This window comes from Sporothrix schenckii (genome assembly GCF_000961545.1).
Source record: "Sporothrix schenckii 1099-18 chromosome Unknown Cont38, whole genome shotgun sequence".
NCBI lineage: Eukaryota > Fungi > Ascomycota > Sordariomycetes > Ophiostomatales > Ophiostomataceae > Sporothrix > Sporothrix schenckii.
Window position 1 is genome coordinate 672,939 of NW_015971139.1, and position 12,741 is coordinate 685,679.

The window sequence follows — 12,741 nt, forward strand, 5'->3', positions numbered from 1 at the left end:
GTTTGAGCCGTTCGATGTTTCCCGTTCCAAGTCCTGTCCTGTTTCCCAATAATATGTGTCAAGGTACGTCTACTCGTACATGTTGCCCGCTCCCGTTCCCTTCTCTCTTTTTCTATTTTTTTTTCTTTCTATTTTTCTAGTTTTATTTTTTTCGTCACCTAAACACCCGACGACCGCTTCACGGCATCGAACGCACGGTCCCGCCTCTGCCGCTCGCGCGCCTCGCGCTTCCGCTCGAGCAAGTCCACCTCCCGCAGGTGCTGCTCGCGCACCTTGGCGGCCGCTGCGCGCTCCAGGGCGTCCTGCTGCTTTTCCCGGGCCAGCCGCTCCTGTTCGTCCAGCTCGCGCATTAGCTTCGTGCGGGGGTCAGCCGGGTCCGAGGCCGTGCCGGTCGTGCCGCCACTGGCTCGGGGCAGCGAACTGCCGCTGCCGCTGTAGGTGCCATAGGTGCCATGTGTGCCATAGGTGCTATAGGTTCCGTAGGTGCCATTCCCACCGGAGCCACTGGCCGCCCGAGTGTCCATGCGCGCCCGGATGGCGGCCTTGTCGTGCATGCGCAGGTCGTCCCATTCGCGCTGCCGCTCCTCCTTCTCGCGCAGGGCCTGGAGACGGTCGCGGTCAATCTCGTCCTGTCGGGCCCGAATGCGCGCCTCTTCCGTGGCCTCGGCGCCCAGACGGGTCGGCCGAACAGGCCCGGAGGCTGTGCTGTAGCGTACGGTATCACCGTCGCTATCTCGGTCACTGTCTCGGTCGCTGCCACTGTCGCTGCCACTGTCGCTGCCACCACGGCCATCATGTTCGTACCCGTAGCTGCGCAGGCTGTGCGTCCCTCGCGAGCGGCTCCCATCGTCGCTGTATTCGTCCCGCTCGCGGTCGCCATCGCTGGCGCTGGCGCTGTCCTCGTCCTCGTCCTCGTCGTAGCTCTTGTGGCTGCGGTAGCCCTTGTACGACAGGTAGTCGCGTCCGTTGCTCGCACCGCCCTCACGGCGGCCATAGCGACGGGCGCGGGTGCCGAGCTCACTGTCGGAGAGGTCTCCCTCGCTCATGGGTGTCGTGTTGCTGGACGATGGCGGTACGCCGCGGGTGGCGCGACCAGCAAGCGGCGGACTCGGGACGTATGCACTGCGCCGACCGTCCCTTGGACCGAGGCTTCGACTGCTACCGCTGCCGCTCCTGTCATTGCTACCACCACTACTCTGACTACTCTGAAGACTACCCCGGCTGCGGTAATGGCGACTGCGCAGGCCGCTACCACCAATGCCGCCGACACCGCCCTCCTCATTTCGGTAGCGGTCACGCAGGGACGAGTTGTCGGACGGGCGAGCGGAAAAGTCCTCGGACAGAAAGGACGCGCCAGCAGCAGCAGCCCGTGCCTGGCGTGAAGGGGGGCTCGGGGAATGGTCGCTGTCGTCGGGATAGCCACCAGCTGGGCGGCGTCTACCGCCGCCTCCTCCTCCACCTCCTCCTCCTCCTGCCGGGGGTGGGGAGGGCATCGTGTAAGGCGACGAGCGACCACTACGGCTGCCAAGGCTCTCACGGCTCCCACGGCTCCCGAAACTGCGAGCATCTTCGTCAGAATAGTCGATGCCCGTGTAGTATTCCCGCTTCGGCCGCTCGGTGGGATGCAAGACAAGGGACAGGGCCGTAGCACCCGCGGCGGCGCCAGCAGCACCAACTGCGCCTCGCTTACTGCCACCACGATTGCCGTCTTTGCCACGCCGATCACGGCCGTCCTCCACAGTGGCGTCGCTGTCGCCGTCGGCTTCGCTGACACCGTTCTCGTCCACCGGCCGATGGCCCTGCCGCGTCGTGGGCGGCGACGACACGATGCCGCTGCTGCCGCTCATGCTCACGTCGCTACGGCGTTGGCGTGGCAGTCCTGCTGCGCCGGTCATGTACTCGGTCTCGTACGCCACACCGGGTGCCATAGCCGAGGGCCGCGCCGGCGTCTTGGGGTAGACATGCAGGCTCTCATCGGACCGCTGCTGCGCGCGTTCACGGCGGGGCAGCGGCTTTGTCGGGGCCGCGTCCGAGTCCGAGTCGGCCAGGCTGTCCGCAAGACTATCGACCAGGCTGTCGGCGACGCCCGAGTCGGACACCACAGGGAATGTGCGCGGCTGGCGTCGTGGAGATGTCTCGCGTGGCGGCGGTGGCTGTTGCGGGCGTATGCGCTGTCGTCGTCGACCGCCCTCCTCGTCGGACGAACTCAGGATAACAGGTGTTGGAGCCCGGCCCTCCATGGGCGGTGACGTGCGAGTCAACAAAGGTGGTGGAGGTTGCGGAGGTTGCGGTGACAACCGGCCCGTCTGCATCCGTCTTGCAGCAGGACGTGGGGGTTCATCCTCGGAAGAATCAGCCAGATCGTCGGCGCCACCACGGCTGTCACTCTCTGGTGTCCGGCCGCCACTGCGGCTTGGCACACGGCTGTGGACGCGGTCATATACAGGCGCCTCCGAATCCGATTCACGATACTCTGGCGGGACGCCATAGCCACCTCCACGCGCACCACCTCGTCCTCCTCTCTCGCGGACACCATCGTCGTCCCCATATGCAATGGGCTCCGGTTGGCGGAGGGGTCCATCGACCGTGTGGACAGTCGAGTAGCGGTTCAGACGCGCAGGGGGCGAAACCCTGCCATTATAGTCGTCGCCACGGCGGTCACGACGGCCTGTGGACATGGCTGCAACACCTGCGCCGGCAGCCAATGCGGCGGTGGCAGCGACAGCGGCGGCCGAGGCGCCATCCGACCGGCGATAATGGCCACGGGCGTCCCCAGCATCAAACTCTTGATCTGCCCCGCTTTGACGCGTCTGGCGAGCGTACCGGCGATCTGGTTCACGGTCTTGCTCCGGTTCGCGATATGACGGCCGTCGTGAGGGCATTTGTTCTTGGCGCGGCCCGTCCCGTGGAAAACTGCCCCGGTCACCAGCGACGTCGGAGTGGTTGAGCATGACATTTCCGTTGCCGTGGGCATAGAGAGACGATCGCCGAGGATTGGGGTCACGGAAGTCACGAGAGTCGCGCACCTCACGCGCATCCCCTCGGCCGTCGCGAAAATCACGCGAGTCCCGCGGGTCTCGTGGGTCCCGTGGGTCGCGAGGCATGTCCCGCTCACGCATGCTGCCGCCAGCTCCGTTGGGCCGCCTCCGGCGCAACGGACCGTCTTCGTCGGCGGCCATGGCCACTGCGGCACCTGTGGCCAGCGTCGCTGCCGCGGTCGCACCCGCAGTCGAAGCGTCCCATGTGGCCCGCCGGTTTGGATAAGGGTTGCCATTGTTGCGTGCACGGCGCTCGCGCAGGTAGCGGAAGTTGTCGTCGGCGTCGCTGGGGTCGTAGCGGATGTCGCGCGAGTCGCGCAGGTCGCGCATGTTGCGAGGGTCCCGCGATTCTCGTGAATCTCGCGGGTCGACGGTGACTTCTTGGAACGTAACACCACGGGTCATACGAGGAACAGTAGATCCAGGTACGCCTTCGGGCCCTGCCTCGCCTGGTGAACCGCGCACACTGCGCATGCTTCGACGCCGGTCGGTGTACTCGGGGTCGTATTTCTCGTCCATCAGGGGTTTCTCGGTCTCCATGTCGCCGACCCTGCGGCGGCTACCACGTGGTTGCGGAGGTCCATCCATCACATCCCGCGTCCGCCCGCCTTCGCGGTCCCGTTCGTATTCCCGTTCGTATGGCCGCTCACGCATGCGCTGGCGGGGCGCTTGGCGGTCACTGTAGCGTCGGTCGCCCATCCGCCGGTCGTCCACGGACCGGTCGCTGACCCGTTCGACACGCGGACGCGAGTTGCGCGGCGAGCCTCGTGCACCGTCCGCATCACGCGGGTGCGGGTGTGGCGCGTGGCCGTGGTGCCGAGCGTACTCCTCTTCGCGGATCTCCCAGGCCTCCTTCTCGCCGTAGGTGACGCCCTTGGGCCACATGCGGTCCACACAAAAGGTCGCGGCGGCCACTGCGGCCAGAAACAGGAGCGACGTTTTCCAGGGCGACGACATAATGGCGCTCCCAGCAGCGTCCATGACATCGGGGTGGTCGCCGTGGTCGTCGTGGTCGCCGTGATGTCGCCGGTTGTTGTCGCGCCGGTCCCGGTCGTCACGCCGACTGCGATGGTCACGGCGGTCGCGGCCCTCGTACACATCCTCTTCATCGTCGTCCTCGTGGTCTGCGTTTTGCCGGCGGCGACTGCCGTTGTAGTGAACGACCGCACCGTTCTCGCCGAGCAAGGGCGACTCGGACGACCGAGGAGGTGTGTTGCCGCGCCGGCGCCGGCGCCGTGGATTGCGTGGAGGTGAACCATGTGGAGAACGAGACGGTGAGCGAGACGGCGACCGAGACGGCGAGCGAGAGGGAGGTGACGATACGGGAGAGGGTGAAGGGGGCGGTGCAGCAGTGCTGTTGTTGGTAGGGGCGTTGCTTGGCGGCGCGCTGGGCTCGGTGGGTCTGTTCCGGTTGATGTTCAACTTCTTGGCCCGGCGGCCAATGGGAGGCGGCGGCATCCGCCCAGAATCTGCACCTGCACCTTCGGGCAGTGGTGGACTTGAGGGAGTCGGTGCATCTGCCGGGGGAGGAGCCGCAGCCGGTGGTATTGGCGGCGGCTGTGGTGCGGCTGCTGTTGCACGCGAACGTCCTTGGTTTGCGGCAGGTTTCGGTGCCTGAGGAGGAGGAGGAGGAGGAGGAGGATGTGATCCGTCGTGAGTTTCGCGGGTTTCGTGGCTATCGTGGCTATCGTGACTGTCGGTGTCGGTGTCGCTGTGGTCAGTGTGGTCTGTGTGATCGGTGTGATGGCCAGGCGGTGGTGGCCCCGAAGGGCCGGGTGGTTTGCGGTTCATGGCGGCGTCTGTTTACGCAGTGCGCCATGCGTCCATGAAGTTGAGGCTGTATTGTGTTTCAATTTGGGAGGCGGGGAAAGTGCAAGCGGCGATGCGAACAGGGGAAAGGCACCGTAGCTGATCGCGCAGCGCAGTGTGCAAGGAAGGTGCGATCGGTGAAGAACAGTCGCTGTCGCACACGTGACGCTGTGAACACGCAAAGGAGAGTGATCGTGTGAAGTGTTCAATATGCGACAGACGGCGGACAGAAATAAGGCACAGGAATGCGACGAGAGGCAATAAAAGAAGCAGAGCGTATCGTGAACATGAAATTGAAAGGTCCAACCCGAAACGATCGCAAGTGTCGCCTGTCAATGAAGCGCGGCCTCCAGAGGCAAACTGCCAGAATCCACTTTCCACTGAGGGCGCCTGCCATCCGCAATGCTGGCCGCCTGGTCTGACCGCCAGCGACCGGGAAGGAACGAGAGGCAGGGAAAGAGCGAACGAGGTGTGCGGAAGGGGTCCACACTGTCGCAGGTTGATGACCCCTGCACTTTTGAGAGACAGGGGTGGTGTAAAGTGGTTGTGGGTGTGAGGCTGATGGGCCGCCGGCCGGAAGACAGAAACAGGAGGGAACCAGCCGCGCGTTTGCGGGCAGCAAGTTGTGCTGTCCAAAAATATCCTGCATGTTGTCTACATGGTTTTTACACATTTGCTGGTTAGACAGACATACACTCAGCCCGGTCGCTGCTGCCAGACGGCACAATGCGCTGCTCTTGCCTTTCGAAGCGCTCCTCGTTTCGACCTGTCACGTGCATTAAATTGCCAGCAGGTCGTGCAGTTGCATCTGGCGATAGATAACTCTTGCAGGGGGAGCAAAACGAAGTGGTTTGGCCTGGCCACTCACGGTGAGCTTGCGATGTTGTATTGTGTGGCAGCTAGAACGTCAAACACCAACGGGCCTTGCCGCAATAACCGCCTCTCAAACTGGTCGGGCGCTAGACGATGGCTTGAGCACCGCCTTTGTTCTTTGAATCCTTGTTTTTCATCTTCATGATATCGGATTCATCATAGCTTGAAATGGAGAAATGGTGAAATGGGTAAAAACGTTTGTCTATCACATACTTGGCCGCTTCTTGAGAGTATTATATGGATGCTTTGCTGTCGTCCAGGGATTCAATTTTCAAACACATTGTTTTGTGCTGTTTTTTTGTGCAACTAAATCAAATCAGGCACCAATTTTCTAAATACAAAAGTAAAAGAATAAAATAAAATAAAATAATAGTCAAAAAACCACCCATCGTCTACGTTGGTTCTTGTCGTCGGCCGGCCCCTGGTATGTCCCTTCATTCGCCGCCTGACTCTGCTTGGCCCGTTTTGCCGCCCGTTTTGCCTTTTTGTCGGCGTTCTGCGACACCCTGAAATTCCGTGGCAGCGACGCCGTCGGCTTGGCCTTTTCTTTCGTCGGAAGCCAGTCTTCGTCGGCGATCTGCCGAAACACCTCTGGGTAGAGACACAGGTTGGGTTGCCTGGTGCCGATGGTGTCCAGCGCGTAATCGCCGCCGACCGCGGCCTCGCGCAAGAAGTCGGCCATAGCGTGCAGAGCCGCCGACGGGGCGAGGCAGCGGAGATGGCTTGCATTTTCGGCCGGCAGCGACCCCCCGAAGTTGTTGGCGAGCAGCATTGCCTGCTGTTGCCGGCGAGCGAGCTCGTCGAGGGCGTCGATGGTCGCTCGCGCCACGTCGCTGCCGTCCGCGGTGTTGATGTTGGCGTTGGTTGTGCGCAGGAACAGCGCCAGGTCGCCGACGATGTCAAAGAGGGGCATGTCCTCGTCGTCCGCCGGGACGTGGTTGGCCACTAGCTGCGCCCGCGGCGTGTCTGTCACGAGCGGCGCGCGCCGCTTGGGGTTGACGCGCAGAAAGGCGTAGTGGACAATGGGCACCGCCGACCAGTGGGCGTCGTGGTCGTGGTCGACGGAGACAACGGCGTGCCAACTGCCCGGCGCCAGATCGCGCACATGCGGCCAGGCCTTGCTGCGCGCGGCGTCAAAGCCGCGCTCAATCTGGAGGCCGGTGGCTTTCCGAAAGTCGACGCGATTGTACTCGTCGGGGACAGACGTAAGTGCCGGCTCAGGCTCAGGATCGGTCCCGGTCTCAGGGTCCGCGTCACGCGAACGCATTCGGACCGCCTCGTTCTCCACCGCAGGCAGGCTCTCGTCCAGGCGGAGTCGACACGCTTCGCCTTCGTGCTCCTGCACAACCGGGCTCGACAACAGCTTGGGCAGTGCACGCAGTTTCTCTTCGGTGACGTGGGGTGCGGAGCCAGACCACCTCGGGACGAGGAGGGCGCCGATCATGCGCACCCACCCAGCAGCAAAGGCGGACGCTTGCTGCAGCATGTCTCCCGTGTGGATGTAAACGGGGCGGTAGAACGCCCCACTCGTCGACTCCGAGGATGGTCTCGACGGCCATGTGATGACGGGGTGGACAATGTGCGCCCAGGGACGGTTGAGGGCGTCGGTTGCCTCTTCTTGGGTGGGGGGTGCAGCTGCCATGCGTACAAAAACGTTGCTGACTGGGAAGCGTTCATAGTAGGCTGGGCTGGTGCAGATCGAGGTTGGCGGCGTGAACCAGCGCCGCTTGGTGGCCGCTGCTGCAAAGGCACCGGTGAAGAAGAAGCGCAGCCCCTCGCGCGCCGCCATGCTGGGCGACGCCATCAGGCTAGAAATGGTGGCACTGGCCAACAAGGCGTCCTCCTCCTGGCCGGCAGCCACAGAGGCGGTATCGTCCTGTTGCACGCAGTGGTCGTCCCAGTCCAGCTGCGGTTTCTGGTACAAGACGAAGTCGACCAAGTACGGCGACGCGGCGCCTGCAAGAGCCGAAGCCAGCTGCTGTGGCGAGGTCAGACCAAGAATGTGGCCGGGGCACAGGCTGATGGACTCGACATTCGCAAACACCGGGCTCGCCAAGAGCGCCTGGAGCGTCACGATGTGCAAGCCCTTGAGGACCGCCCAAGGCAGCGTGGTCTGCTCTGCAAATGCCAGGGCCACGATCTCGGCGCACCGCGACGACGCCGCCACATCAGCACCCCAACGCAGAATAAGCTCGCGCAGACGGGCCTTTGTTGTTGCGTTGACGGGCGAGCGAGCAATAGACGCAATCTTTTTCATCTCCATCCTCAGCGTCGGCGTTGTCGCGGTGGCTTGGCCGTCGAGCATGCGGCGGAAGGTCAAATCGAGCAGCGACTTGGCTTTGCCCGGCGCGTGAGGGCCGGCCGCTGTTGCGGACACAGGCAGTGGAGGCATCAGACGCCGCTCCCCTTGGTTGTCTGTGTCGAGATACCTGCCCTGGACATAAATCTGGCCTAGGTGAAGGGCGTCGCCGACGACGGCCATCCTGTTGGTAGGCTTCCATTGAACCACTGTGCATGTTAGAAAAAGAACAAACCGAAGCGAAGAAGAACAAACGTAGGAACAGCGCAAGGCGTGGACATGCAGAAACGTACGAGGCATATGGTCCGGATCGATGACGGGTGTTTTTGCGAGACGTTTCAGCACAATACGCATTTCGGTATCCCACGGCGGAATCGCAATGCGCAGCGCCTTCGCGTAGCCTTGCGCCGAAAACGGTTCGTGCTTCCTCGGGGGCACAACGAACGTCTGACGCGCGTCGCTCCAGACGAGGCGGGGCGGCCACGCCAAGAAGCCATAGCGAATGTGCGAGGGGTCTGTCACGTCCAGAAAGACGGTGGTGTAGTTGTGGTCGTCGACGCGGACAATCAACCCGGGGTTCTCGCTGACAAGGAACGGATCTTCGCCGCCGTCGTGGTCGACCGCCACCGCCTTGTGCAGGGCGTGGGCCAGGAACGGATACAGTGGCCGCTTGCGCCTCGTGACCGTGGCGCGCGCCACTTCGTTGACGCCTTCACCGTTCCAGACGGGCTCGTTGGTGGTGCCCAGGACACGCAGCCGCGACGGGTAGTCGCGGCAGGCGGCGGACGAGGCTGAGGACGCGCCTGCGGCAGCGCCTTGGTAAGCTTGGGAGGCGAGGCAAAGCTCGGTGCGGATGATCTCAGCGTGCTCTGGATCACTCAGCGTATCGATGGCAAGAGCCACCGCCTTTAGGGCACGACACCCCGTGATCTGTTTCCTCGCCAAGCCGGGCACATTTCTCTTGGCCGTGTCCCGCACGACCGCGAGCTGCTTGTAGCAGCCACCGACGTGACCGACCGCCACAAACGCGATTGCCGACGGCAGGTATTTTGGGAACCACATCTCGTCGGCAACCGAGGGGGTAACTGGATCGTCCATGTCGGGCGTGACCATGGCGGGATCGGCCATCTTGAGAGTGGAGCCGACCGGGAGACGAGACGAATAAGAAGAGGAAGAAGACGACAATTGAGAGGCTGACTTTTTGAGAATCTTCTGGACTGGCTATTTAATTAGGAAACCGGGCGAAAGATTGTGTTGGATGCGAAAAGAAGGGATGAGATGGGATGAATGGGATGCGATGTTCAAAGAAATGTCGTTTGGGTGGGAACAGAAAAGACACAAGAAATTCACCAGGAGGGACGGACCGCCGGCATTTTATATGTGTCGAACCAGGGCGATTATTGAGCATCATAAGGCATGAAGCCATTCGTGCGGGAATGACTGCACGGATGAGTGTAGGACTGTGTGTTGGCTGAATCTTATTCCAATGTGGTGCTGACGGCGCTAAAAGGGGCCGAGTAAACAAACTCATGAACGCGGTGGCAAAGTCACGATATCGGGGTTATGCAAAACGGCCGGATCTTAAAATGAAGCGTCCAAAATAATTCAATCGCGCAACGTACGCTGTAAGGTATCAAAATTATGCTTGACGAGGCGGAGTATCAAAGCAACACAAGATATCGAGCAAAATGTTTAAAACAGAACAGAACAAATCAGGACCATGGTATTGGATCCAGATACCACCTTCCCGCATCAATCCATTGCCCGTCCACTACGCTGCATACGCCGGCGGCTGCTCCATCGCCTCAAACTCCTGCAGCGACATGTCGTAGCCGAGGTGCCGCTTCAGCAGCTCGTGCGTCACAAAGCGCTCGGGGCAGTTGCCCTGCGCGTCGACAAAGGAGACGTGGTGGTTGACGTCGCTGATGCGCTGCAGCTCGTTGGCGTGGCGGTGGTGGTGCGGGCAGTTGTCGACGCCAATGAGGAAAATGGTGACGTGCGCCCACGAGAGGCCCAGCAGGTCGAGCTCAAATTCGTCCATGTCGGTGGCCTCGCCGTCCAGGAAGAGCAGCAGGCGCAGCATGGGCGTGTCGGGCCCGGCCTGCCAGCCGTACACGGGGTGCGCGACGGCCGACGCGCGGTGCTTTTGGAAGTGCATGTCCTTGACCTTTTGCCAGCCCGTCATGACGCGCGTGCCGCCGCCGACGCGCACGCTGCGCCACATGGCGTCAAAGTTGCGGTGGTGGATGGCGCCGATGTAGGTGGCCTGGTTGGCAAAGGTCACGAGATCGTAGCCCAGCGTCTGGTGGTCGTGGTGCGCGAGGGCGTCGGTGAAGCGCCGGACAATGGACTTGGCGACGTCCTTGTTCTTGGGCTGCGTCGAGCGCGCGTAGCCGGTGATCAGGTAGCGGTCGTAGACGGGGCGCACGGGGTCAAAGTCCATGGAGCCCGACACGTCGAGCAGGATCATGGAGTCGTCGCTGGGCGTCTCGGGCTTGTCGAACGCGCGGAACGGCGCGGGCATGACCTGTTTCGAGTAGCCCTGGCCGGCGCCCGTCGTCGTCGTGTGCAGGCGCATGCAGGTGTCGTCGGGCGAGAAGTACATGGGCGGCGGCTCGACGGCGTTGGCCATGCGCTGCTGGGCCATGTTCATCTCCGAGATAAAGTCGGGCTTCATGCGCATGCCGACGCTGCCCTCGCGGTGGTTGAGCACCCAGTACAGCCGCTCCTCGGCCAGGTCCTCGTAGCCACGCCACGCGGGCGTGATGCCGCGCCAGCCCTCGCTGGCCTCGACGGAAAACTTGAGCGGGTTGGACGTCTGGGTGGCCCACGCGACGGGGATGGGCTCAAAGTAGCCGGCGCGCAGCAGGTGGAGATACTGGATAGGCTTGCGCGCGCGCAGGTCGGCGATGTGGCGGGTCATGCCCACCTTGTCTTGGTAGTTGGCCACCAGTTTCCGGTCCTCGCTGTTGGGCCAGCGGCCGGCCTCTTCGGCGAGGATCGAGGCGCGCAGCGAGGACGCGTACTCGACCGCCTTTTCCTCGGACGACTTGATGCCCAAGCTCTTTTTAAAGCCGGCAAACTTGCTCTTCTTGGCAGGCGCGGCGCCTGGGTTCACACGCGGCTTCTCGCGTTCGGTGCTGCTGTCGCCTTTGGCATCCGCCTTGTCGTCTTGGGCGTCGATGGTCAGCTGTGCCATGCTGGGCACGACGTCCCAGATGCTCTGCTTGGGTTCTTGGCTGTCGACCCAGGCCTGCGCGCTTCGGTTGATATCGTTGGACAGGCGGATGACGCTCTGCGTCCACGCCATGTGTGCATACGCCGACGGCCGCGGCGGGCCCCACGCGGAGAGGCTGTTGTAGTTGCGCAACGAGCCGTAGCCAAAGGGCGAGCCGCACCCCAGCATGTACGGGTTCTGGCCAAAGAGCACCGTCGTGTTGGACACGGTCGAGTAGAATTTCTCGCCCGGGTACATGACAGCGTTGCACCACAGGCGCTGCACGGGCAGCCGCTGTATTTTGCGGCGGTAGTACTGGTGGATCGAGCAGTTGCAGTAGTAGTCGGACTCGTGCTCGGGCTCGATTTCCGGGTTGTAGATGCGGTGCTCAAACTGCACGTTTTGGAGGGTGTTCTGCATCTCCTGCTCGTCGCGCGCGCGAACATTGCTGGCTTCGATGAGGGCGTTGGTGTGGCGGTTGGCGAAGCCAAAGAGATTGCCAGACACAGGTATCGAGACAGGGGCTCGTGCATGGTAGGACGGCGGCGGCGGCGGCGCGTTGTCGGAGTCGGCGCCAGCCAGAGGTGCGCCGCCGCTGGTTGCACCGTTGGGACCGGGACCGCTGGGGCCATGCCCGTCGGCACCTTTCGCTGCGTGTCCCGGCGGTGGCCCTGCCGGAGGCGAGTATGTCGGCGGACCCGCGCTGCTGTGTGTCTGCGGCGGCGCCGGCGACAGTCTGGCCGCCACCTCGCCGCGGTGCTCGACAAAGTCGGCGACAAACGCGGTTGCCTCGGGCGAGTCGCCCAGCAGGCCTTGCAGATGATTGGCGGCTTCCTCGTCCTTGTCGGCGGGCAGCTTGGCCGTGTAGTCGATGATCTGAGTGAGCTCGGCATCGTCGAGCGGCAGCAGCTTGCGCAGCTGCGGCAACCACTGTGCTGCCATGGTGGCGGTGGTGTGGTTGTGTGGTAGTGTGGCGTCTGAGGTGAGGTCGTTGTGGTTGGTTGTGATTGCGGCGTGAGACGCGCCGTCAAAGCGCCAAGACGAGAAAGTGTGGGCGACTGCAGCTATCTAAATAACTTGGCAGGCACGGGAGAGCTAGAGGAAAGGCCAGGCGAGGAGGGGAAAGAACGACTGCTGCAGCCTTGCCTTTTGAGCGTCGCAAGCTGCAGATCGCGGTTGCCGTGCAGGGTTGTCAAGGAAGGAGGGGCAATGTAATTCGTAGAGCAGAGGAAGAAAGAACGACCAGAGAACAGAGAACAGAGAGCGAATGTGGAAGGTACGATGGATATGGCGAGAACCGGTGTGTCGAGGCACGGCAAGGCTGTCACAAGGCCGTTCGTCAAGCCACAGCCACGTAAGATACCAATACAAGGGGATCCGCCGCATCAATCCACGACGGATTCATGGTTCTCACTGTCGGTGTCCCATTACGTCGTTGCCAGCCATTTGGGACGAGACAAGGGAAGAGGCTAAGGATCCGTCAGTGCCGGGAGGCGCCAAGGAAG

General features: G+C 62.6%; 4 protein-coding genes across 4 annotated transcripts; all 4 read right to left on the reverse strand.

Moving 5' to 3' along the window:
- Positions 1-158: 158 nt before the first annotated feature.
- Positions 159-4,829, reverse strand: SPSK_05818 (uncharacterized protein; the record flags this gene model as incomplete). Its single annotated transcript, XM_016732529.1, has 1 exon — positions 159-4,829. One exon carries the CDS (start codon positions 4,827-4,829, stop codon positions 159-161), a length of 4,671 nt encoding a protein of 1,556 aa, XP_016591927.1.
- A 350-nt stretch (positions 4,830-5,179) lies between these two features.
- SPSK_06713 (uncharacterized protein) lies at positions 5,180-5,626 on the reverse strand (the record flags this gene model as incomplete). Its single annotated transcript, XM_016733412.1, has 2 exons — positions 5,180-5,361; positions 5,542-5,626. 2 exons carry the CDS (start codon positions 5,624-5,626, stop codon positions 5,180-5,182), a joined length of 267 nt encoding a protein of 88 aa, XP_016591928.1.
- Positions 5,627-6,093: 467 nt separating this feature from the next.
- On the reverse strand, positions 6,094-9,147 carry SPSK_05899 (uncharacterized protein; the record flags this gene model as incomplete). The annotated part of the gene is made up of 2 exons (XM_016732608.1): positions 6,094-8,228; positions 8,313-9,147. 2 exons carry the CDS (start codon positions 9,145-9,147, stop codon positions 6,094-6,096), a joined length of 2,970 nt encoding a protein of 989 aa, XP_016591929.1.
- Positions 9,148-9,790: 643 nt separating this feature from the next.
- Positions 9,791-12,178, reverse strand: SPSK_05975 (uncharacterized protein; the record flags this gene model as incomplete). Its single annotated transcript, XM_016732683.1, has 1 exon — positions 9,791-12,178. One exon carries the CDS (start codon positions 12,176-12,178, stop codon positions 9,791-9,793), a length of 2,388 nt encoding a protein of 795 aa, XP_016591930.1.
- Positions 12,179-12,741: the final 563 nt, after the last annotated feature.